Below are 26,655 nucleotides of genomic sequence, written 5' to 3'. Positions count from 1 at the left end.
TGCCTTCTTTGATTCTCAGATTCTAAAGTATTCTCAAGCTAAGATGCTTATGGCTAGTTCTCTACACAATCTAGATTATTTGACTTTGTGAAGTAGAACTCTCCTTCTAGGCATCATGATTGCCATTTGTAAACAGAGAACATTAAATTGCATGAGATCTGGTACCATGAGCTTGGATCTTTTCTACCTTTCTTTCTCTATCAATGTGTATATGTTTATTATATTCATATTCTTATTGTCTTTCACAAGTGGCCATCTGCCTTGAGGTTCTTTTTAAGAAGGGCAAAGAGGATTGCATTGTCTAAGATACTCCAATCTCTTAACTTACATTCGTTTGATTATTCCTCCATTTATATATTCATTTATTCATTCTCTCATTCATCCAGATAAACACTGTGCTTGCCTTGTGCTTAGTATAGTGCTGAGTTGTGTATATACATACTTTAAGCACCTTTCAGCACTGTGTGTGTGTGTGTGTGTGTGTAAGATGGGAGATGACTTTCAGGGTACCATTTAGAAATACAGTCATCCACCCTGTACTTCAGATTTCAAATGATCAATTCATAGGTAAGCAGTGAAGAATGAAATGACTTAAAGGATGTTAAAACTTAAAAAAGAAAGTTGAAAATCAGCTAGTGAAAAATGTATGTCTCTTCCCCTACCCCCACCCCCGCCCCACGCGAGTGTCATGATAGGATATCTATGATGCATCTCATGAGACTATGGAAATTAATCCTAGTAGCAGCAGAGCTATTGTTTTGTCTTTAGATTGAATAGTTCAAACTTGGAGTCAAAAGCTCTTGCTTTATAGAATGCAAAACTGGCCATATGTTCTTATGTACTACAGTGTCCAATTGCTCATAATATAGTCATGGTGCTGCAAACCCAGTCTTTTTAGGGGCGATGAATAGTACCCAGTAATGAAGAGGAGAAAGAGGAAGAAGTAGAAGTTGCCAATACCACCCAAGGACCTTTATTCTCCAATTACAGCTGTTCTTTCTCAGTGATGTCCTCACTTGCAAGCTCAAATGATCCCAGATTCAAGTGAACTTCAATGTGGTCACTATAATCAGAGTTAGCTTTGAGGCTAGGCTTCTTATTTAAGTTCTGATAACTGTTGCTCAGAGGTCTCCACACCCTGAATCCAGATTGTTTGCCTCCTTAGACATTTGTAATTAAACTGACCTCACAGGCATGATTAACTGCATGGATTCCTTGCCACAAACTGGCCTTTGCCATTTGGTATCTTATGAACTTCTTTTCTTGGAGATATTGGAGTCTTTGAATCTTCTTGATACCTGGTTCGACTTCCTTGACCCTTGACCTGTTGCCCAAGAGACTCTGTAACATATCTTGACTAGAGTGATTGTAACCTAACTTAGGTACCTTCTGTGCTCTATCTTGATATCACTCCCTTAAGTGAGACAATGATGATTTTGGTTCCATACAAGCCTCCTTTCCAAATGACAATGATGCATGAGTTGTTCAGCTGATGACTGACTAAGACATTGGCAAGATCTCTTCATATTTTAGTTTTTGCTTTTGGTTTAAGTCTTTCAAGTATTTTTTTTTTCCGAGACAGGGTTTCTCTGTGTAGCTTTGCACCTTTCCTGGAACTCGCTCTGTAGACCAGGCTGGCCTCGAACTCACAGAGATCCGCCTGGCTCTGCCTCTCGAGTGCTGGGATTAAAGGCGTGCGCCACCACCGCCCGGCTCAAGTATGTTTTAAAAATTGAGAAAATAATATAATTTGGTTTATCCATTTGAAACGAGAAGAAAATAAGTTGCTTCTTATTTAGATTTTATGATCATCATCTTTCTCTGGGACTTTTATTACACATACTTCCATCCACCACCTTCCCTTCCACCCCTCATCCCTAACTGATGTTAGGGGTGGTTATGAGCCACCGTGTAGGTGCTGGGAATCAAAGCCAGGTCCTCTTCAAAGGCAGCAAGTGCTCTTTACCACAAAGCCACCTCTCCAGCCTTAATCAGACTCTTTTGTTAAAAAAAAATTAAATGTGTCTTCAATTAGAGCTGCCTTTGTGTGTGAAGAGTCAGGCTATGGTGATTGAAGCTAGGAAGTTGAGTGTGCCTGAGATCAGTGTGAGAACATCAAGTACTTAGTGTACATAGGACGTCATGAGAACAGAGGAGATGTACCCTTACCTGTATAAGGAGAAGTCATGTTTTCAGAGAGCAGAAAGAGCTGTGATGGTTCACAAGTGGATATGCTTTGACCCCCTCTAGTTTTCAACATTGCTGGTCACTTTATTTTTATTTTATTTTTTCTCCCATTTTAAAATCCTCTTTTCTCTTGACATGACCGATAGTTTACTATTTGTTGCATTTAAAAAATTCTGCTTTCATCCCTCTGTGTCTTTGTCTTCCCTCTTTATCCCTTTAACTGGGATTTCTTCGATGCTTGGTCCTCTGCTCTCCGTCTTTGTGTTCATCTCAGGGCTCTATGCTGTGCAGACAGCCTCAGTGTCTGCAGTTAAAACTCTCAAGTTCTAGTATGTTTCTGTAGGCATCATTGCCAACCTTCCACTCCCACCAGTAAGGAACCAACTCATAGAGGGTAAGTATGGTATGTGTAAATAAGAAAATATCCTAAGGAAACTCACTTATATATAATTGGGTATTTTATTTAATGCTAAAAGTGCTAAATAGAACAATTCCTGGCCATACTTCCACTTTCAATTAAAGCAATACCATTTTTGTCCAGATCGAGACCCTTGTTATTGTCTTGGACTATTTCATCACTATCATTTTTCTGCCATCTGCCTGTCTAACTGCATGGAATGTTTTCTTGAAAATCAAAAAAATTTAGAGCTTCTAGTATCCTAAGGTTTTGTCTAGTATGGTGATGAGAGAGAGAGAGAGAGAGAGAGAGAGAGAGAGAGAGAGAGAGAGAGAGAGAGAGAGAGAGGAGATTGAATGAGGAAGAGAGAGGGGGAAAGGAATGAGAGAGAGAGAGAGAGAGAGAGAGAGAGAGAGAGAGAGAGAGAGAGAGAGAGAGAGAGAGAGGAGTTGGTTATTTACTAGAACTATCTAACTCTAGGCAGTTATTTTTATAACCCTAAAGCAAAGATGAAGTTCATAGCTCTAGAAACAAATGACTAACGCAAATCTCTACTTAGCTTTTACTTTGAGTAAATAGCTTAATTGTTCTGTGTCATTTGCAAAATGGAGATAATTGTATTTTTTAATGTTTGATTGTTCTGATTAAATGAGAAAAGACCATAAAGCACTTAGCATTAGGTGGAGTCTATCACATCACCCCAGTCCACATTCAACGTTGATACTCTCTAGATGTCTCCATTCTTACCATTCAGTCATGGCTATTGTTTCTAGTATGGAACCTTTAGAACATTAGATTTCTAATGTTCCCGATCCCATTTTTCTAACATTTTCAGAATTGGAAGACAACCATAAAAACATTTCTGTAAATGTGAATGGCTCAGATTTAAACAAAGGTAAAAGAGAGCATCCATTCGGACACATCTGTGAGGTAGCTTCTAAAACTCTTCTGTGCTGACTTTAAGAGGCAAAGGCAGCGGGTGATGGTGGCACACACCTTTAATCCCAGCACTAGGGAGGCAGAGGCAGGCAGATCTCTGTGAGTTCGAGACCATCCTGATTTACATAGTAAGTTCCCCCAGTTTTCTTCTCATTTGACAATATATCTTGGTTATATATTGTTAAGGACAATTTCTGCTTCATAGGCAGAGTTAAAAGATGAACTCCAAGGGACCAAACACTACACTAGAAGTTCCTTGGGCTACACAGCTCTCCAGCAGAATGGGACTAACCTTGACACTATGGCAAAAGGGGCTGGGACATTTGACGATTTCCTGATAGTAGAGGACAGCAAGGAAAGGCAGAAGGAGGTTTTCTAAGAACTGATAGGTCAATGTGTTCGTTGATTGCCTGACTTAAAGTATTTCAAGCTTTATGAACTCCTTGCTAGGACAAATCAACAACCTTTAATGCCAACTATAGGGCTAGCTCTTCTAAATAGTTTCTGTCAGAACAGAAAGAACTTTAGAAGTACATTTATATGGAATATAAGGAAACTGAGGCATTGAAAGAAAAACAAATTTTCTTCCAGGTTATTTTATCCAAAAGGACATAACGGGCATCATTTAGCTGGCTTGTGTGTGAGCACTGGGCACCAAAGTAAGATTAATTGTATTTTCCTATACATGCTTCCTAAAGAATATAAGTCATCTTTGTACTTATGATCACCAGAAGCTTAATTTTTCACTTTTAGAGGATGACTACACTAGAATTAGCTGCCTACTTTGCCTGACCTTTTTAGCGTTCATAAAGGCAACCTTGATTTATGATGCATGAACCTCGGTCTTTGAAACCGATTAGAAATGTTTTGTTCATTGAACATGCAAACAAATTACTTTCCAAGGGCTGAAATTTAAACTGACATTAAGCTCCAAGAACATCTATATTTAATTATACATAAAGGCCAGAAAACAAATTGTAACTTTAAAATAGTCCAATTAAGAGAGAAGTTCCACCTATGCAAATAATTTAGTTTTGCCATCATTTATCTGCATTAGCAGCATTGGCTTCCCAGATATTTCCAGGGAAACCCTGAAATTTGAACTCATATTGGAAATCATCAGGCAGCACGGTTCCCAGGGCAGGCTGGTGTTATAGAATCAGAAAGTGTGCTGGCTGCTAACAATGCTTGCCTCTCAGTAGGAGGATTACTAATGAAATGCTATCGGTAACCATATATTTCTCTCAGGATGTGACGAAGGGGTGAAAATGTAGTGGGAGGCACATGGGCAGGAAACAGCCTGGCGATCTGGATCTTACAATCTGACCTAGAAGAATTCCCTTCTCCACTCTTGTCCCTGGATTCCTCATCTGTAAATTGAGAGGCTGGATTTTGATGACCAATTTCGAAGAAAAGAGGAGGAATTAAAAAGGAAAAGCATGAATCAAATCAAAAAGGGCTTGGTTGTTACTAAATACCCCTTACTTTCTCCCCGCCACACATGCGCATGATACATGTGTATGTGCATACACTAGTCCTCCACTCAGTCACTCCACAGTATGATACTGTAGTAAGAGCCCTGGACTAGGATCCTGGTGATGTGGTTCACATTCCAGCTATTTCTTGAACTCTTAATATGCCCTAAGGTAAAATTTTCTCTTCTCTTAGTTTCCCTAACTATAAAATGAGAATGTTTGGTGCTCACTGGTTTCCCAAGACTGTATGTGTATAGACATATCTCTCTCTCTCTCTCTCTCTCTCTCTCTCTCTCTCTCTCTCTCTCTCTCTCTCTCTCTCTCTCTCTCTCTCACACACACACACACACACACACACACACACAGAGTGTGGAGTCAATGCTATCTAACAAATGTGGCTCTCCTTGGGAACCGAGTTCTATATGTGCACTGTTTCATTTGCCTCCCTGATGATTCTGATGTGTAGTTCTAGCTTAGCTTTCTGACTGGCTTGGTTCCTTTGGCCATCCTACCACTGCTATTCTGAGATACAAGTGAGCAGTTGCTGGGAACTGTTTCAGGGCTTCTCTGTCCTGCTGCTGCTGCTCAAGTGATATGGGGATTAGCTAAAGGCATTTTCAGCATGTCCCTTCCCAGCAGAGTCTTTTCAGAGGGAGGGATGTTTGTGTAGGGTGAGAGGGTGGTGGGCACCAGACACGCTCTCTGGAGTCACCATGTGGCAAGCTGCCAAGACAGCTTTCCAGTTGTCAGCCGTGTGACCTTTTCTTGAACCATACAGGGACCTGATTAAATTAATTGATTCCCGGCTTCTCAAAAATCCATTCCCTGGTGGGTTGCCTGCTGCTTATCAAGATGTCTAAAGAAGTCAGTGCTTGGTTGAATTCTTTATCTTAGGGAGATCAAGGCTGACCTGACTCAAAGATGAATATGGTGAAGGAGCAAGGATAGACTGTTGCCTGTACTTCTAGGTCAGTTTTGCAAATGTCGAGCATGTAGAACAATTGTACTCATAGAGTAGAAGTTTTGCGGGTATGGACGGAGCTTGGTTTTGACTTCCTAAGGCACAGTGTTTCTTAGCACAGTGCTCTGCAGATGGAGAGCTCAACAAGTAGAAGGTGCCAGTGTTACTTTTGAGCCAGCCAGTTACAAAGAAGCTCATTGAAGATCCAGATGTGACCTCAGCTGTTCTTGAGTTACAAACCCATAACCATTGTCTTCCCTAAGTTCCATGGTCTCTACAATGAAGGGGTCGGACTCCCATTATTCATTTTCAATCTTGGCCCCTCAGAGTTCCAAACAGGAAGACTTCCGTTACACTGAGTCAACACTCATAATCTCAGGGCTTCAGAACACAACTCCCATTCAAATTATGTTCCAGCTCTGGGCATCATTCTGCATACCTATAATCAGCAGCATTCAGGAGTTATAAGCAGGAGGTTTACAAAGTTGATTCCAGCTAGTGCTATGTAGCAAATTAAAGGGAAAAATAGTTTATTATCAGCAGTTCTCATGCTTGTCAGCCTCAGGACTCCTTTATTCCCCTCCTCCAAATTATTAAGTACTCCAAATTGGTTTTGCTTATATGGGATATAAGTAGTAATATTGCCCATGTTAAGATTTAAAACTGAAAATTTCAACAACATGTCTTAATTCATTTTAAATGAGGATAGTCCACTTATTAAATGTTATCACAAATAACACAGAAACGAGTTACATGAAAAACAAATTTGAAAAAACAAAAATTATTAGCAAAAGGTAGTGCTTTATATTTTGCAAGTATTTGATATTCGGTTTGCTTTCATATAAACTTATTTCTTTGATCTGATGTGATCTAGGTTATTGAGTTGAAATATATGAGTAGAATCCAGTCTTAACAGACATATATCCCAACGCTGGAGGCACAGACAAGACAGACATATTCCAGGGACTCTCTAACCCACCAACCAAACCTAATTGGTGAGCCCCAGGTCCTATAAACAAACAAAACAAAACAAACAAACAAAACCCCTCTTGTTTCAAAAAGTCAAAACGAGTGGCTCCTGAGGAATGACACCCAGAGGATTGACCTCTTTTCTGCACACACATACACTGGGAAAAAAATTGCCTTTCCTAATATGATTTCAAATCTGCTCATCAAAATCTCAGTTTATTGAAGAGTCAAGGATTTTGAAACTGATCCGGATCATCAAGATTCTACCTGGAGGCTTTCTTTCCTTTCCTCTTCACATGTTGAAGAGGGACTTTGTAATTGTGCCTCAGTCCTTCCCGGATGGTAAGAGGTATGTCACCCTGACAGTGACAGTTTCAGTGCCTGAAAATAGCATGGAATGGCTTGAACGATTTAATGGCATCTCAGAATGAGGCTGAACTGCCCATAGAGTGATACAGACTGCAGGAGCCATGGATTCTGTAGCCATCCAGCTGTCTGATCACTGAAGGAGAGAGACAGGCCATAGGGGCAAGTTTCAGTGATATACTCACATGCCATCATCTTGAGAGCTAGTTATTCATCAGTATTATTTATTTCCTAAATCCACATCATAGCCAGTGTCAAATACCACAGGATTTAATGGCCTGCAGAACCCAGTGAAACTTTGAATTTCTCATGGAACCGAGAAGGCAGCACTGCTCTTTCTTCCCTTGCCGTAGTCAGTATTGATTCTGTGACATTTCTCTCCTAAAATCACGTGGGATTCTCTGGCCTTGGTTCTTACAGCCAAGAACCTTCCTTTCTAGGTTCTCTGCTGAACTGGGTGCTGTGAATCCCACAGACAAGGACTGGAGGACAGTTCCACAACATTCCAGTGGGCCTGCTAGCTCCAGTCTTTAGAATGTAAGCATGCACAAGAGACACTCCTGGGCTGTGGAGGAGGGGAGGGCCCCCACTCGCATTCTGTCCTTGTTCTCTTTGTTTCTCCTGCTGGCCTAAGCATTAATTAAGAGGCCCAGATCCAAATGCCCGGCATTACAGCCAATCATTTGGGCTAATTGGGTGTCTACAATTTAATGGAACTCTTCTCTGAGAGTTAAAAATAAAGCCAAAGCTCTGGGAGAGACTGAAACCCTGTACAATACTGATGAGAATGTAAGATGGTACAGCTGCTGTACAGAAGTGTTTGGCAGTTTCTCAAAAAGTTAAAAATGCTATTACCATATGATTCACTGTTCTCCGCTTAGGTTTAAATCTAAGAGAAATGAAAACACATGTCTCTACAGCAACTTGCATATGAATCTTCATAGTGGCATGAAGTGTGACCATGCAAAACAGAAACAACCCAAATACTCAGAAGTGGGTGAATTGACAAGCAAAATGTGGTGTATTCAGCCAGTGGAATATTGTTCAGCTATAAACAGGATCAAAATTGTGGTACATGCTACAACGTGAACCAATCTCAAAAACATTATGCTAAGTAGTGAGATATGCCTGATTTTAAAAGGCCACATTTTATGATTTTGCTTATATGAATAATCTCAGTAGGCAAATCCATTTAGACAGAAAACATTTGTGGTTGTTGCACACTGAGTGGAGGGGGAGATGGAGTAACTGCTTAATGACTACAATGTTTCCTTTGAGGTTATGAAAATGTTTTGGAACTAGATAGAGGTGATGCCTTAACAATATATGAGTATTCTAAATCCTATTGAATTCCACACTTTAAACCATTCATCTTATATTGCATAGATTCACCTCAATTTAAAAATGCAGAACATGTATAAAACCCACCTGAATTCCTGACTACTGTCTCCTCCCTAACTGCGTTCTCTCACAAACATCTGTGGAGTCAGGAACCGAGTTCTAACTGTGAATGGCAAATGGACACAGCATAGTTTATAGGTATTTTCAGTAGTTATGTCTTGTTGTTATGATTGATTGATAAATAAAATGTTGACTGGCCAGTAGCCAGGCAGGAAGGATAGTGTAGGTGGGACGAGGAGGAGGAGAATTCTGGGAGGTGGAAGGCTGAGGCAGGGAGACGATGCCAGCCGCCAGGAGGAGAAGCATGATGTATGATACCGTTAAACCATGAGCCACGTGGCAAGGTATAGATTTATAAAAATGGGTTAATTTAAGATATAAGAACAGATAGCAAGCAGCCTGCCACGGCCATACAGTTTATAAGTAATATAAGTCTCTGTGTGTTTACTTGGGGGATGTGAGTGGGAGAGATTTGTCCTGACCAGGCAGGACCTGGGCCAGGCAGGACCAGGAAAACTTCAGCTACAATGTCTGGTAGAACTACCCTTATAATGCATGGTTTCCTAGGCTTCTAGCTTCACTGTGATGTCATGGAAGGCATGGGTCTTGTCTAACTCAGTCTTACATTCCATGTGCCTAAACTTTCCTAGTACTTAAGAGACATCTAATAGGGTGGACATCTAATAGGGTGTTTGATAAATACATGAATGAACAAATAAATGAATGCATGAATGGGTCCACTGTATTTCTCAGTCCATCTTTATAATCATAGTGCTAGTAATAATTGTAGTCCAGGATGTACTCAGGGTAGTTCTGTTGACTTGATAAGGGAGTGAGGATAGAATTGTTTAGACACATTTTACTTCTTAAAATTTTGGATATGGGGTAATAGTGGAAAGGAAGGAAGGAAGGAAGGAAGAACAGGTGTAATGTACAACATAGATGAACCTTGAAATCAATATGCTAAGTAGAAAAGGCTGGTCATAAAGGGCAACTACTACCATATGCTTGTTTTTATTTGAAATGTCCCAGAAAGACAAATCTGTAGCCTGGAACTACATTTATGGCAGTCAGTTCTGGGAGAACAACAGGATAGGACAGGTAGATCTAAAATTTCAAGGATTTCTTTCGGAAATGATAAGATGTTTTTGATGATGATTGTACATTTCTGTGAGTACACTGAAAACCACTAAGTTGTATACTTCAAATAGATAAATTGTATGGGAAACAAAACTATTAAGCTTACATATATCAGAAAAAGTAGAAGATACATTTTGAATCAAAGGGAGATATGCCTTTTGTTTGGAGAGACAACCATGTAAAATGTAAGGTACAGGCACAAAGGGCTTCTCTAGAGAAAGGTCCTTTTAAATTGGGCCTCCTATAGAGGAGTAGCTCTTGTGTGTTTCCAGATCATTACCCATTTGATGAGGGGTTAGGGCCAGAGTAGCTTAAAGCCAGAGTGTGAAGGGCAACTGCCAAAAGTTGGGTGGCTAGAGATTGATCGTAATATATGTCAGTGGGAAACCAGGACTTGATTTTCACAAAACCAGCTCTCTGATGCTTTCTGCTTTGACTGTGATACAGAACACTCCCCATTTTGATGAAGAAGAATGAGCAGGCCAAATGAGGGGCCACTTCTGTAATTAGCCAGTCAGCAAGTCCAACTTCAACTAAGCACCACCAAATTCTTCTTTCATTCTTTACGAATATGCTGAGAATCTTAGTGTTTGTCAGACTCTGATCTACTACTACCCGGCCATCACTAGTGAATGGAGGTGGGGCTTCTTGCACCAGTATGTATGGAGACATTCAGGAAGTATCTCTGGATGCAGATGTCATCTAGGTCTCTTGCTTTTCAGTATGAAGTCATTCCGACAGCATCATCCCAGTTTGCTGGAAACTTGGATACCATGATCAGCATCACTTATGTCTCAGGGAGGTGGCCTTAGCAGCCTGAGGTGGCACACCAGTTCACATGGGGGTGGTTAAAAAGCACTTTACTTGACAGGCTGTTCTGGTGGCATCTGTTTTCCTTGAGTCCAGAGAATAAAGGCTGCCAATGTGTTCTCAAAAGGCTGAGAGCAAGGCACTATCCAAGGCTCCATTGGATCAGCTTCGTTACAGAAATTACAAAGTCAAACAAAAATTCAACATGGAGGCACTTATTTTGTAGTAGGAATGTAGCTAAAGAGAAATAAGTTGGTTCCATACTGCTTTTGTGAAAATCCCACAGTCTTTGGAATGAGAGCAGCCTCGAAGCTTCCTTCTCTGTGTGTTCCCTGTGCTCCACTGGGCAAGGTGCTTCATCTCTTCAAGGCTCAGTTTCCTGGCCTGAGCAAGAATTTACGGAAGAACATCTTACAGTCACTGCTAGAAAAGAAAGCTTGGTCTTCATTCCACAACCTCTAATCCCAGCTTCCTCCTGGCTCCTTTGCTCCTGTACCTCTTGCAGGGACTCCTGGAGTTTTTTCTTGTCTTTTTAAGAGAAAATATTTCTGCTTTTTAAACTCCTAAACTAAAAGTCGTAAGGGCTAGGAGACTGTTTGGGGGCCCATGATGAACTCTTTGAACCTCTATAGATCTTTGTCTCTCTCAGAGGCGATAAATGAAGAGTTTGGGTTTGATGGTCTCTTAAGGATACCTTCCTGTTTTAGTAAGTTTAACATTAAGTTGCTATCAAGTTGTTCATGGCCTGGTTTGCCGTGCTAGTGGATGGATTCTGCCGTTTAGTACCAACACCTATTATTTCCCAAGGCATCCACTCACCCTTTTCCCACAGTAAGCACACAGGGCTTTTAGAATAAGGCACATACTTTTCTTCCAGCCCCTTCCCTCTGCACATTGGTATCCTTGCCCTACATTTCTGGATTCTGCCTTTCCACTATAATCATATTTTTGTATTGATAAAAATATAGGAACAATAGAAAAAAGGCAGCTCTATTCACTGTTCCAGAGAGACCTGATCTGCCTGCCAATTCCCTTTCCCTGAAGGTACCTGGCCCACCCACAGCCACTTGATTTACGTTTAAGGCACAATACAGCTCTGGGGAAGATTTACACTGAGTTCTCATCTAGTCTCCTTGTGTTCAAGTGGTTTGCACTCTGTCTTGGAATTCAAAATGAAAAACAGTCCCTTGAGAAACATGAAGAGAGGCATACATGGAAGTACTTTGGAGTGTGCTATCCTTAGCTCTCAGTGGAAGTGTTCTATGCCTAGCATGATTATATACCGTGACCCTTTCAATATCAGGGCAACATTGAGACAAGCGCAGAGTCTAATGTGCAAGGCATGGTATTTGGGGCTGGCAGACTGAATATTTCTGTCCTGGTGGCTTCACTGGCTATATGACCTTGAGTAAGTTGCATTCTGAGGCCCGTCTGTCTTCACTGTGAAATGAGAATGGTGTCTACCTTACAGCATTACAGTGAAGGTAAAATCATTTTCAGTTAGAAGACGTTAGTGGCTAATGAGCTTGGGGACAGGCATCCTATGATTCTGAATTTGAATGCAGACTCTACCACTTACTGTGCTAGTCTCTCTGTGCTGCATTTTTCCTTTCTCTTTGAATTGTTTTTAATTGCATCTATTTAGTTACTGTTTGTTTGTATTTGCGCATGCCAAGATCAGAGGGAAGCTTGAGAGAGTTGATTTTCTCCTTCCTGAGGTAGGTCCTGGGGATCACACTCAGGTTGTCAGGCTGGCTGAACAAGTGCATTTTCCCCCGAGCCATCTCCACTTCCCAACTGTGGTGTTCTTATCTGCACAGTAAGTTTAGACTCCTGGTCTAGGTGAAACAGTTCCTGGAAAGCATATAGTGTTTGCCATAGAGTAAGCACTAGTTACATGTCAGTTAATGGTATGGGCGTTATTATTTGCCATCCAGGCATAAGTCCCAGTAATTCTGGAAAACATGTATTTCTCTGGCAGACTCTTCAAATGTTCCCTGTACTTTGGTATTTTGTGCCTGGTATTTTGGAGGACAAATGCACTGAGTATTATCAGTCCTGGTTTTGCCTACAGTCCACAAAACTATTAATTAATCATTCAAAAGAAATGCTCCCATAGATAATGCAGGAAAAATCTGACTAGGAGCAGCATACCTGCCCTATTATTTATTTATTTATTTATTTATTTATTTATTTATTTATTTATTTATTTGATTAGTGTGATAAAATACCATGATCAAAAGCAACTTACAGAAAAAAAAAAGATTATTTGGGCTTATGGTTTCAGAGGGCGAGTCAATAATGACATGGGAGGCATGGCAGCAGGCAGCAAAATAAAACAGTACTTTCTGTTTGGTAGGTGTGGTGTGTTTAATCAGAGATGATGTCCACTCATAAGCTCATGTATTCAAACACTTGGTCTGTGGTTGGTGGTGCTGTTTGAGGAGGTTATGGTACCTTTAAAGGATTTTATTTTGTTTTTGTAGTTATTTAGAGAACAATCCCAGAAATGTGTTTTTTGTTTATTTGTTTTTCACATTGGTGGAAGTACATCACGGAGGCCAGGCTTTGAGGTTTTATAGCCTCACTCAGCTTCTACTTCATTCTCTGACCTTCCTAAATGTGAATGAAGACATGGTCTCTCAGCTCCCAACTTCTGCAGAAGGCACTAGCTGGGTAAGTGGAGGCAAGAAGAACAGTGGCATATCAAAGTCCTTGTCACAGTTGCTTTTAAATAATGATGAAGATCATTACCCAAATGTTTCATTTACTTGATCCCATGCATCACATCTTCGAAAACATCTGAATAAGATGATGTAGCTAGCTAGCTTCCTTCCTTCCTTCCTTCCTTCCTTCCTTCCTTCCTTCCTTCCTTCCTTTCTTCCTTCCTTCTTTCCTTCCCTCCCTCCCTTCCTCCCTCGCTTGCTTTCTTGCCTTCCTTCCTTCCTTCCTTCCTTCCTTCCTTCCTTCCTTCCTTCCTTCCTTCCTTCCTTCCGGCCTGCCTTACTTCCTTTCTGCCTTCCTTCCTTTCTTTTTCATGAAGACTGTTGGATTATTAAATTGAACAGATACTTTAGGGGTCACTTGGGTGTTGCTGCAGATCACAAAGCGCTCCCAGTTTTGCTGAAAAAAAAATGAACCTGACAATTTGAAGTAACCAAAGAGGAGGAGCTGGGGTTCAAACACAATTGCCAGAACCCTTGCTCACTCAACTTCAGCTCACAATTAACTCTTCGTTTTGGGACAGCTAGAATGAAGTTTCCAATTAGATCCACTGTTCTCATCATGATTTGACTTCATCAGAAACCTAAGCCCCCTGATGAAAAGGAGTGCCATATATCTAGAACGCATCATCCCATGAGTCTGATCCTGTTAGCAACTTCACTAAACATTTCTTGGGAATGATCTCAATCCTCATGTTAGCACTGGCCAAACAATTACTTGTTAGGGACCTTTTTACAGTCCCTGTGGTGAAACATGCTAACATATTAATGAAGCAATTATACTCCATGCTGGCAATTTGCCACACTTTTTTTCTGTGTCAACATAAAATATTATGGATACAATAAAGTTGTAGTGCCCTGCATCATTGACTATAAAAGATACAGTGGAAACCTTTTTGCTGATTTGAACTGGTGCTAAAATAGCATGCACCGTGGATCTTCCAGACCATAAACTCTGAAACCTGGATATAAAATGGGAGGCAATGACCCCAAGTATTTCCTTATATTAATTTTATATTATATTACATATTGTAAATGACTTTTTTCGAGTCTTTCTTACAATGGATGGCAAGCCTGTTATACTTGGGGAAATTTCTAAGGGACTCTTGGTTCTTTCCTTTCTGCTGAAAAATATTCATGTGAACAAATTGAGAAACATACTACTAGGTCCCATCACATGACCCTAGATACTTCCCCACAGGGAACTCTTAAGGATTGTATGAAAATAGTTGCTAGATTTCAACTGATGAGTCAGCTTGTGTCTGCATACTTATTTTATAACTCACACAGGGGTCCTGCATCATGAACGCTAATACTTCTCAAGAAGCAGGACATCAGGTTTTCTAAGGTCTGTGTCCCTCCACTTCATTTGGTTTTGTTTACTCCATTACACTCATTTCCCTGCTTTGAGAAAGACTAAAGTGATAAACAGGTGCTGTAGGTTCCTTCAGATGGTCAAGGGCAAGTTAAGAACAAATCCATTTCCCACCATAACCTAAGAATTCCTTGGTCCCCAGGTTCTTAATTGGATCATCACTAGAGGGCACTCTTATGATGCCAAAATGGAGGAATTGTACTAAACTCTGGTGTGTGAGAGTGGGAGTCGGGGGAGGAAAAAGGAGGGTGGTCTGCCAGGAATGCAGACACGAAACAGCTGAGAGCAGGCATCTGCAGCTGAGAACTGACTGATTTACCAGCAGCAGACATGAAAATTCTTATTTGAAAGGGGCTGTGCAGCAATTTTTCTCATCAGATCCACTTTGTTTCCAAAACATGATTGGTGCTTCAGCAATAAAGGGCCCAGGTATTTGGCATTGTTCTTCAAATGAAAGGAATAAAAGAATCGGATTGGTAATGAGTGAAGTAGTCAACGTAAGTTAGCAAGAAGCATAAAAAGGGTATTTATAAATTAACAGCTACTAGAGAAAAAACATGAAACATCCCTGGTGTCTTTTGTAGTTGTTTTCCAGTCTTTTGCAGCCCTTGGTCTTTAGTTGTTCTGAAGTGTGGTGTGACTATGTCTGAGAGAAGATGCTTGCTTGCTTGCTACCTCTAAGCAGACTCTAGCAGACACAGTGTGAGTGACATACTATTAAGATAGGTCCTGGGCTTGGCTCCACCACTACTGTACTCTGTGCTGAATCCCAGTCCCCAGAAGGATCTCAGTATCAGGGAAAGATTGAGTGACTCCAATAGTCCCTAAAAGATGTCATGCAGTCTAGAGTGTCTCTTTACACACCCTCATTCCAGGGGTAGAGCCATAGAGATTGAATCTAGACTTGTGGTAGTCAGGGTATGGAAGAGCAAGTGGATAGGGCACTCAGATCTAAAATGTCCAAGGTTAATGGGTAATGCCGAAATATCTTTCTGTATCACTTGTTTATAGCAGCCATTTGTGTTCTGACTCAGACATGATGTAATAGGCATCTCAAGATAGGTACTGACTCTTTGTTATCATTACAGGTGGTAATGAAAGGATTTGCCACCCCAAAGAACTGATGTGTCCATATTACTCACTTTTTAATTTTATAGCTCACAACAAATATAACCTCAGAGATGTAACATGCTAAGTCATCAATAGTGTTCCTTAAATTGGCTTAATATGCCCAAGTTAGGTATCTCCTTGCTTGTGCTCCCAGTGTCATAGAAATTCTTGGGCATGGCCATGCACAGATGCCTGGGGAGCTAGTGAGCTGTCTGGGATCTGATAGGAAGATTAGACAAATGAAGACCAACTTGTCTACCCAGCTTTTGGCATGGGGGTCTTTTAGAAAAACTGAGGAGTTTTTCTGTCTAGTGTTTCTGTTTATGAGACTTAGGCTATATAGTTCATAGGAATGTTCCTGACTATGCCAAGTTTATCACAGAGTCTTAGAATATTAGAGTGAATAGAGAACTTGGAAAAGGGACCTAGTCAACTAACTTCTCTGATTAGGAACAGGCTTGTCAAAGTTCTGAGCCAGATAATGGCAGGTCTGGAATGAAGACCTTAATTATTTAGTTCTAGTCCAAGCTTTTATCTGTCTCCTTATACTATATAGTATTTGTTTCTCCCTTCCTTCATTGAATCTAGGGAATAAGCAACCAGTAGCTATGAATGAAACACATCACTATAAGTAGGTCTGTGTTATGCCTTCTGTTATTAGGGGGTATATTTAAAAAAACCTTCCTAATTGTCAGAAGGTTGAAGGTAAAATCAATGAAGAGTAATTACTGTGGTTCTAAAAGGCTCTGTATTCCTATGACTTTTGCCCAAATTAAAAAAATATATATATATAGTTTGAAATCCTTGTTGGCTGGCAGGAAATATAAAGACACCAGGGTAAGTTTGGAAACCAACTTGAGTGTCTTAGAGAAAGGGAGTTACTGTGAAAGAAACAACCAAAACAAACTCAGAGGACTTCGCAGTTGTGGCAAAGGCTTGCTAGGCCTTGTAGAATTAAAACAGATACTCAAAAAGCCCAATTTAGGAAGGTTGACCTGGATTGCAGTCTTCTTAGGCCAGCCATGAAGTACCCTGTCTGATGCAGTGTGCATGATTTCATGTGGGCTTGGCATAGACTGAAGAATAATACAAAGTGGTCAAACAGTATAGCACAGGTATTAGGGCACATCTCTCCACTATACTAATAAATGTGGTTGATTTCACCATGGCCATTGACATAGAGGTCTTTTTGAGCATGGTTTTGACAACTTGGTTCTGTTCCCTGAGAAAGATGACTCAGTGACAGGCCTGGGAGCTATTTCTGTGGTCTGCCTCAGTCACTATCATTTGGACTATTCTTTTATCTGGTCTTCCTCCTGGACAAAAAGTTTTTTGCATGTTGACTCTGATTCTTGTCTTCTGCCACAGGGTTTCTGTGTATAATCGCATCAAATCATTACAAGTAACTTGAGAACTACCTTTCTATACTCAAACTCCTTGGCCTGCTTACAAAAGGCACCAGGTTTCTGCTCAGACTGGATTACATTCTCTTCTAAATGAGCATCACTCATAACAATATATTTTGTATGTATCTCGAATATCATTATGATTACGGACATTATACTTGTCCCATTTGGTAGGCAAGAGAGTTGAGCAGGTAGTTTTCAAATTTTTATGTAAATTTTCCATCACAAAGAACCGGCCACTTTGGGTATTTACATAAACAGAGCTGTTTTCCCGAACAGAATGGTCTTTGGCCGCATTTCAGTTTGGACACTGTTGTTCTGGCTATGTCTCCTTTGCTTGTGAATGCAGGAGTGCTGGGTCGCTGAACTACCAGTGGCAGGTCGTATTGAAAAAACAACTAGAGATTGGTATATTTTCAACTAACACAGCTCCAAAATGGAAGGTAAAGGTATTAGGCTTGGTAATGAGTGGGTGAGAAACCAGCTTGTTGAACTATTTCATCTCCTGAATCTTCTCAAGAAAAACAATGGAGAAGATCATCGCCCAAGATCAAATGAGTCATTGGAAAAATCAGGGATCCTGATTCCTGGGCAAGAGCTCCTACATTGTTATTCTATTTTGCTCTTCTTAGAGTCTTGATTTGGGTCTTAATATCAAAGTGAATTGCTTTAATTTTATTTCTGAAACCGTAAGCCGTAAACCTAATACTATAAACACTAAAGGTAGATGCCGTAGTTTGATATTCCCAGTTAAAATTAATCCCATCTAAAGTCATTTTCCTCAGTGGTAAAGGCACTTCTAAGTGTCCCAAACTCCAGTGAAATAGGCCCTATCATCCATGCTCATGCAATCTACCCCAATTTAACTCAGGGGGTCACAATAAATGGCATGAGAGTAAGAATGGTTGTAACTGGGGAAGGGGGGCTCAACAGGATAGATAGGATGATAAGAAAGAGCAATGGGAGGAATCTAATAAAATACATTGTATACATGTATGAAATAGTTGCAAAGAAAAGATGAATTCCCTTTTAAATTTTCAAAATCTCAGATACTCTCACATTCCCATTATTCCAGTAATGTATTTTGAATTCACGTCCGTCTTTTACTTTCCCTACTAACTTGCCATTTTTAGATAGTTGCTAACATTTGAAGGTTGATCCCATCTCCTTGAATTTAGCCCAGTATCCATGTCTCCTTTGTCTTCCCAAGTCTGCTGTTTTCCCAGGATGGGGCTTGCTGAGGACTAATGGGTCTCATCTCAGCATGCCACCTGGGCCACCTCTTAGAGAAAACAATAACAGTCAATGAGAAAAGCTGGATTAAGATGTGGAACTGACTGAGCTATTATTGACAGTGCTACTGAGAGACTTCCTGTTCTCACAGCCTTTCAAAATGCAAGCAAGGGAGGCTTATGACAGCCTTTGGGAAGGGCTTTTAAGGGGAGGAGACCATAACTTATAGTGTTCCTTCTAATCAGAAAGCAGTTCTTCTACTACAAATGTTGACTGTGATGCCATTGGTTATTTTCTTCATACATAAAGAAAAGAATAAATAAAACTAGGAGAAATGCTTTCACATATGGTATATTTCTGGAAAATTCTTATTTCAAGCATATGGCCCACAAAATATTCCACAAGATTGCAGAGCCTGCAGAAAGGAAGGATTTTTTGTTTGTTTGTTTGTTTGATCCACTGCTCTATCCTATAGCAATTCCTGGCACATAATGGATAATAAATACAGTTTGAATGACTTCATGATTAAAGGATCTTTTTAAGGGATTCCATTTGAGAACCATCCCAAAGAGAGCGTATGTGTACATTTGTATGAAATAAAATTTGAAATTAATTCCTTTTCTTCTAATCAATGTGCATCTCTTTCTCTCTCTCTTTAACCTTTCCCCCATGGTCTTTGGTCACTTGCAATGACTGTCCACCCATTTGATCGGTGTACCTGTGACATCTTCATGGATCATCATTGAATACTGCACCTCTGCCTGGCTGGACACCCAGGTAAGACAGTGAGCTCCTTAAAATCCTATCCGTGCAATCACTTGGAAAATATTAACACATATGAGGGAACTTTGGCTAGAAATAAAAAAAATGATACTCTGAAGAGATAATAGCTCCTGATTGAAGTAAATTTTAACCCAGCTCTGATACAAATCAGTAAATCAATGGAAATATTTACATTATTTTGAGGATTTCCATTAAGATAGTATAATAGAAATTATGGTTTTTGAAACTACTGTATATTTTGCTTTGGAATTTACTGGAGCTAAAAAAAATTAACATGTGGTCTTGTTTTCATTTTTTCTTATTGCTGTTTTTGTTAGGGGTTTTTGTTTGTTTGTATTTTCATCGAAAGTTGTATTTTCTTTGTTCACCAGACCAAGTGTGGTAAAAGGGTTCCTAAGCTGTCTTCATTGTACAAGGATTTTATGTCATGAGGTGAAATAGCATACTCTAAATTTCTTCCTTTTGTGGCTGGAGTGGAAGATTGGGCTTTGAATATCAACCTAATTTGTGGGGGGTATCTTGTTTGAAAGATGTAGTATCAGAACTCACCAGGCATATCATGTTGGTTTCTCATAACACTTGTTTCCCTGGCAGTCTTAACAACTGAGAAGCAGGTAAGTGAGGTCTACCCATACCCTGAACTGAGTATTTTTAAAAATTCATCTACTGTTTCCCAAGTGAGGATGCAGACAAGGCTCTGCTACTGGCTACGCTATTACAAGATATTCTTAACTCACCCCAGAAACCTGCACTGATTTTTAATATAAAATTGAACATTTTTATATCAAAAGACATTTCTCCCATAACAACTCACAGGCCCTTATAACATTTTTTGTGCACAAAAAAAGTGTAAAAAATTATAATGGCCCTTGTTATGGTCTAATTAAGAACAGGAACCTAACTGAGTCTCAAAGTGACCTGGGTACAACTTCAGAGACGCTGTTCATATGAGAAGTTCACACATGCGAGATTTCTCAGTGCTCAAGGAGCTTGTGATTGAGCCTAAAGACCTGAGTTTAATCCCCTGAGCCTACAACTCTTGCAAATTGTTCTCTGACCTCCGTACACACACACACACACACACACACACACACACACACAAACGCAAAAAAAAAAAACAAAAAACCTAAGTTTACACTATAGAGTTAGTGTTTTGTGAATCCTAAGACTTGTGTTATGAGAAAGATCTAAGCAAGTTTTATAAATTAGGAGATATTATTTACTTACTTTGATGGACATCTTCTGTTTGGGTGGCAGTCACTAAAGAAAGGAATTATTTTTCACTCTGTGTGTGTGTGTGTGTGTGTGTGTGTGTATGTGTGTGTGTGTATGTGTTTGTCTGTCTGTCTGTGTCTGTGTATATATGCGTGCTTTGAATTTTCATCTCATTTAAGAGTATATGAAAAGTCTAAAAGTTTTTTATCTCTTTTATCCGTGTTCATACATTTCCAATGATATTAAAAATCTCTCCTCAGTACTTTCAATGAGCCGTTTCCATTTCATCCATGCTACAGGGTTAGACTTGGTCTGGGTTTGGGTTTCTTGGCTTTTTTCCTCGCTTAGTTTGCCACTGCCCCTGGAGAAAGAATAAAGTTAGCGTGAGTGATAGATCCATCATTCCATGCCAACAGCCATGCAGAGGATTGGTTATCAATGCTGCCATGCTCTTTTCAGCCTTGTGATTTGGAATGTCTCCATTTGCTGGAGATGAGCTAATGGGGAAGAAATTGGGAAAGCTACCCATGAACTATGTCCTTACAGTTTGGGAAACTGTAAAAATATGATATCCAAGCAAAATGGATATTTTTATTATTTTAATTATTCTCTTGCTATCGATTGGTTTTACTGTTCCTTTAACAGGTGGAGGATTTTTCAGATTCTAGATGCAACTAGGTAAGTAACAATGTATTTTTAGTTTAACTGAGCCTGAGAAAGCTAGAAAATAAATAGACTCTGCAATAGCCTGCCAGTTTAATTGCAATGCAAAATAGTTAATTTTTTTTTAATCATAGATACTTGGCTTGTTTTAGTTTAAAGCAGCATGTAGTCTTGGGTGTAATGGCAGATCCCATTTGGAGGTGGGATGAAGATTTAGCTTTCCCCACCACTCCTGAGAGTTAGCCGAAATTGGATGACATAGAAGCATGTCTGGGTAAGAAGATCCCCACCATCAACCAAGTCTTTACAGTGCTTAGGCATACTTGCCTCTTCCTAAGATAGATGGTGGTTTTCGGAACAATTGAACCAACATTTCCTATGGGGTTACATGACTACAGAACCATTGGACCAACATGCCTATGGGGTTAAAAGGTAGAGTAACCCCATTAGCAGTAGGCCTTGGTCATATGAGCCCTGCCGGAGAACAAGTCTAAGCAAACACAAGAAAGTTATTTTCTGGGAGCAATGAAAATGCTCCAGGAAAGTACCTACTTTTGCCATGGCTGTATCATATTGTCACCAGTGCTGAAGAGTTTAACGAGAATGATACGCCTTTTTTTTTTTTTTCAATGGCATACTCTATTTGCTTGGCATTTTTTTCTTTTTTTTTTTTTTTTTTTTTTTTTTTTTTGGTTTTTCGAGACAGGGTTTCTCTGTGTAGCTTTGCGCCTTTTCCTGGAACTCACTTGGTAGCCCAGGCTGGCCTCGAACTCACAGAGATCCGCCTGGCTCTGCCTCCCGAGTGCTGGGATTAAAGGCGTGCGCCACCACCGCCCGGCTGGCATTTTTTTCTAAAGTTGTGGTGTTCACCAGTTTTGTATTTGGCTTATTGTAGGTTTATTGGCTCTAGAAATATTTACCAGTGCTTCTGTTTTCTTTTCCTGCCTACCTATACCTCTCCCTGACTAAATAAATCAGAGTAGGAAAGTGATGAGCTTAGCATTCTTCCACCAGGACAGGCTCTTGTAAAAACAGATTAGATAGGCCCTCTGTAAAATGACCAGTTTATTTTCATGAGTTTGGCTTCCATATTCATCTTAGTATCCTATGGAACTATCTAATGACTGAGAAGAAGAAAGTCATCCTTTGACACTATAGTCAGTTTTTAATTCATTGAGATAAAAGGTATAGACAGACATCAACACTTCATCACACATTTCTATGGGAGAGTATTTCAAAGATCATAGATTGGATATGTGTCCTCATGGCAAGAATATTACATGTCGCTACTGCCTAGAGCAGTGACTTTGAGCAGATCCCATTTCCACTATGAGCTTTGATTTACTCATATGTGAATAAAATTTTGTGGATTATTATTAGGAGAATAGTCAATAAGATAGGGATTATTTTCCTTGTAATCACTTTTATAGGAGAAGTGTTGATAGTTTTTATTCTTTTTCTGCTTTGAAAGTCACATGGTAGCACCATTCTGACATATTCTTATTTTTATCATGGTGCTGCTGAGCTGGAGCAGAAGTCGTCAGAGCAAACTTACACACAGTCTTAGTGAGAAAGAAAAGAGAAGTGCAGGTGGTGAGATGGGAAAGAAACAGCTTTGGTAAATACTGATGGGGCCATTTTTGAATTCTGGTGGACGGAATGAATGCTGTATGAAAACTGTTTGCAGGGCTAGCATATTTTTCAGTCACTGGTAAAATAATAAAGCAACAATTCATTTGGTAATCCTCATTGTATATTCAGTTTCATAAATGTACAAGATTATGATTATCTCTGCCTCATAATTAACAATTTTCCTAAGTACTTGCTATTATTTGGCTGTCTGAATGGATTTTTGTAATCCAGAGGAAGAAGGGAACAATCAGTGCGAGCCACCCCAAATGCCTAGTATTATTGCTCCACACATGCACAATTAGCAGTGATACTAATTGCTTTAGACCAGAACCTCATTTGGTTTTCTATAGACAGCAAAACATTAATTGCTAGAGTTATTGTCACTCATTCACTCACACTCTGTCTCTCGTTCTTCTTAATAACCAATTGGATCTTCTAAGATCTTTGTTGGGTCACAGGTAAATTAGTTAGTTGGATTTCCCGTGTATCCTTTTGTATGGAGTTCCCAAGCTTCTAATTGAGTTAGCACTCAATGTTTTGACCAGCCATGGCTTTATTTTTCTACTGTTTTAAGGAATAAAAGGATGCTGACATGGCAACCAGTTCTGCTGCTGCACTTCCTTCTATGCCCAATCTCCCATCTTGAACATCATTGCCACTGCATCTGCATGCAAGAATTGTCAAAATTCAAGGCCAGGACAGGCCTTTTAAGAGCGTGCTGCCAAATTTCCCTCAGTTACCTGATGCCTTTGAATCTTAAAAACTTTAACTAAAAGTTATTACTAATTTGAATCTTAAATACAACCACCTAATCAATGATGCCACACTTTAAAAACAATGCAAACCTTTGGGAACTATTATAGCAAGTACATTTGAATGATAACAGGTTGTTTTACAGTCATATAGATTCGAGTTGTTTTTTTAAGGAACCCACAATATAATTATTTGAATATGTTCTCATAAGGTTTACCTAAATATAGCCTAAAAGTTGATGGCGTATGTGTAAAAGGAGGTACTCAATGCAAAGAGCCTGATAAATACTAAGAGGTACTTCATCAGTTTCAGCTCCCTTCTCCCCAAGCTAGCTATCTAACTAGCATAAGTGTGGAGGTGTTAACTTCAGTGGCTGACAGCAGGGGCTTTCAGTTTCAAAGAGAACTGGGGTACCATCCTAGCACTACCATGGCCTAACTGTGTGACCTTGGGTAATTTATTTAACCTTTGCTGGCTCTGGTTTTCTCAAGTGCAAAATGTAGTGACTTTTTAGAGCTATGATGAGGAAGAAAGTTAAACCATGCACAGAAATACTATGCATTGATTCCGACACACGGGGAAGAGTCAATATGCAACAGTGGTTATTAACGTCATTGTCTGGGATACCCAGTACCAACCTTATTCTTTACTAATGCTTAATCTTCTGGTACTTTGGGATCTTCACCTGTGTATCTTGCGTGCATCCATGTGTGGCTGGTCTTGCACACTGTCCACAGAACCACACTGGGAAGACTGCTTTTCCCAAAAGTTATCTATGACCACCATTTGTCAGAATTTGAAGGCTGCTTCTTAGCTTCATTCGGGTGGACATCTGGAGATGCCTATACCTGAACATAGCTTCTTTTGCTGAAAAGTGATCACCATTTATCTTGATGTGTTCATAATATTAATTAAGTTTGCTTTGTTGGGATTTCTGGTACACACACACACACACACACACACACACACACACACACACGGTACACTAGTGCATGTATATAACCATTCACTATATACATACATTTGCTCCCTCTTCACCTCTTTAAATGTTGCAACTCCTGAGATCCTGTCATTGATCTGGCTCTTCTCTCTTGCTATGTTGACTCCCTGGGTAATTTCATCTCTTTACGTAGGTTCACCTTTAACCCCTATACTAATGATTCCCAAACTGACATCACCAATCCTTAATTCACTCCGGAGCTCTGGGCTAACTCCAATTTCCAAATGCCTGCTGAGAATTTCCAGGGCAGGATATCCTAGGAGGCTGAAAGTGTAGTCTGGCTATTGTCATCCCCTTAGGAAAGCAGATGGAGGCTTCAGAAGTATTAAGAATTGACAAGAAGGAGCAAGGGTGAGATATTAGCCTAAGCAGAAGTAAAGGAGGTTTAAGTTAGCAAATCGACACAAACCGGGCTTTCAGGGGAAGCATGATGGATAAACAAGACTTTTATGAACTGGAGATGCCAACTGAGTCCTTAAAAGTTATATGCTTTTCAGGGAAAAGGGAACAGCTTTTCTGATATAAATTGAATTCATTTTTAAGGTGCTGAATGATTGGCATGTTTGGATGGAATGTTAATTAAAATCATCTTTCTTGGGAAACAAATGGTTATTGTTTCAGTGTTTGGTTATTAAAATGCACATGTCAAAGTGAAGAATGACCATATGGGAATTTTGAGAGTACTTGTGTGCATAGACATACTCATAGGCTGGGTCAGGGGTGTCTGAGATGTTGTTTGTGAAACTAAGTTTTGTGAGGCAAGGTCTTAAACTGTAGCCCAGGCTGGCCTGGAATACTCACTTTTGTAGCCCCAAGCCAATCTAGAACTTGCAGCAATCACTGTGGCTCAGTCTTATGAGTTCTGGGATTGTAGGCATGAACTACCATGACAAGCTGCAAGAGGTATAAAGAATTTTTTCATTCATTCTTTCAAGAGTTATAAAGATTTTTCTCATTCATTCTGTAAACATTTATGGAAAAAATGTCAGGATCTCTGTGAAGGAATGAGACTGTGAATGCCATACCTATAAAGTCTCTGTCCTTAGATGCCTGATACATTTTCCTTTAGTTAGTTGCAGAAACACTGAGACTGTAACTTTGCTGACAATCTTAATGACCAGAGGAACTTAAGGGAAATAAGACAGATCCAAAGTGGAGAAAAGATGTACATAAATTCGAATTACAAATTGATTGCTTCCTTTAAATTTAGTAAATATTGAGTTGCTTTGGGGTTTTACATTCCAAGTGGGCTCATCAGTGTTTCAGGCCAGATGAATGATTGTGTCTAACCCTAAAATTTAATTAGAGCAAGGAGATAGACAAATCTTGCTTAATGTATGTGCTGTCATTAGGAGACCTGGCTATAAACAAACTCCTCCCATGGAAACTATTGTCTCGGCACTGCTATCATTAGTAGAGAATAGTATCTCCTTTTCAGGAGGGTGGCTCTACTGTGCAGTCCCCTGTCTTAGGCAGTACATGAAGGGCAGCTTAGGTTCCAAATAGGTGGAGATCCTTTCCCTCACAGTTGTACACCATGTTTCCTTTTAGAGCTCTGCATGGCTATGCGTTTGCAGGTCTCACTTCCAAGTGCTCTTGTCCTAGCTCTCTATGTCAAAGTCTGCTTTGGGGCCCTTTTCAGATGCCAAGATCCGATCTCTTGTTGAAACGTTACAGCTTAGGGATGTTCTGGATATCCCACAGCTTCTGCCTATAGCTCATTCCACCATGCTCTTCAGATATTATATGCCATAGAAACTCTCATAGTAACACTATGTATAAATTTCTCGTGTTCTTATTTCCTTTGCCTTGAATGAATTGCAAACATTGATGAATTAGAGACAGTATCTTATTCTCATTGGATGTCAGAACAGTAAAAACTAATTACTGAATTTAGCTTTTAATATCTTTTTTTCACAGATCTAACCAGTCTAACTTTTTATATCTTTCTTAGATTTGTTCATTCAATGTATAGGTATTGTGCACTTCACATGGTCTGAGATAGGCAAGCCCACTCCTTGTCCTTACGTTCCTTACAGAACATCTGTATACATGGAATCAGGTGCTAGAGGCAATTAAAGCTGAAGTATATGAATATGCTAGTTCTGGAGAGTGGC

The 26,655-nt window shown here is 39.8% G+C and overlaps 1 protein-coding gene across 1 annotated transcript in view; it reads left to right on the top strand.

Annotated features, from left to right (window-relative positions):
- Hs6st2 (heparan sulfate 6-O-sulfotransferase 2) overlaps positions 1-26,655 on the top strand; it is a 282,127-nt gene that overhangs the window by 184,690 nt on the left and 70,782 nt on the right. The window contains exon 3 of the mRNA XM_059250765.1: positions 21,136-21,168. Coding sequence (XP_059106748.1) covers positions 21,136-21,168 — 33 coding nt within the window. The remainder of the gene's footprint in view (positions 1-21,135; positions 21,169-26,655) is intronic.

The sequence above is a fragment of the Peromyscus eremicus genome, chromosome X (genome assembly GCF_949786415.1).
Source record: "Peromyscus eremicus chromosome X, PerEre_H2_v1, whole genome shotgun sequence".
NCBI classification, from domain to species: Eukaryota; Metazoa; Chordata; class Mammalia; order Rodentia; family Cricetidae; genus Peromyscus; species Peromyscus eremicus.
The sequence above is the reverse complement of the archived record's forward strand: the minus strand, read 5'-3'. Positions and strand labels throughout refer to the sequence as shown.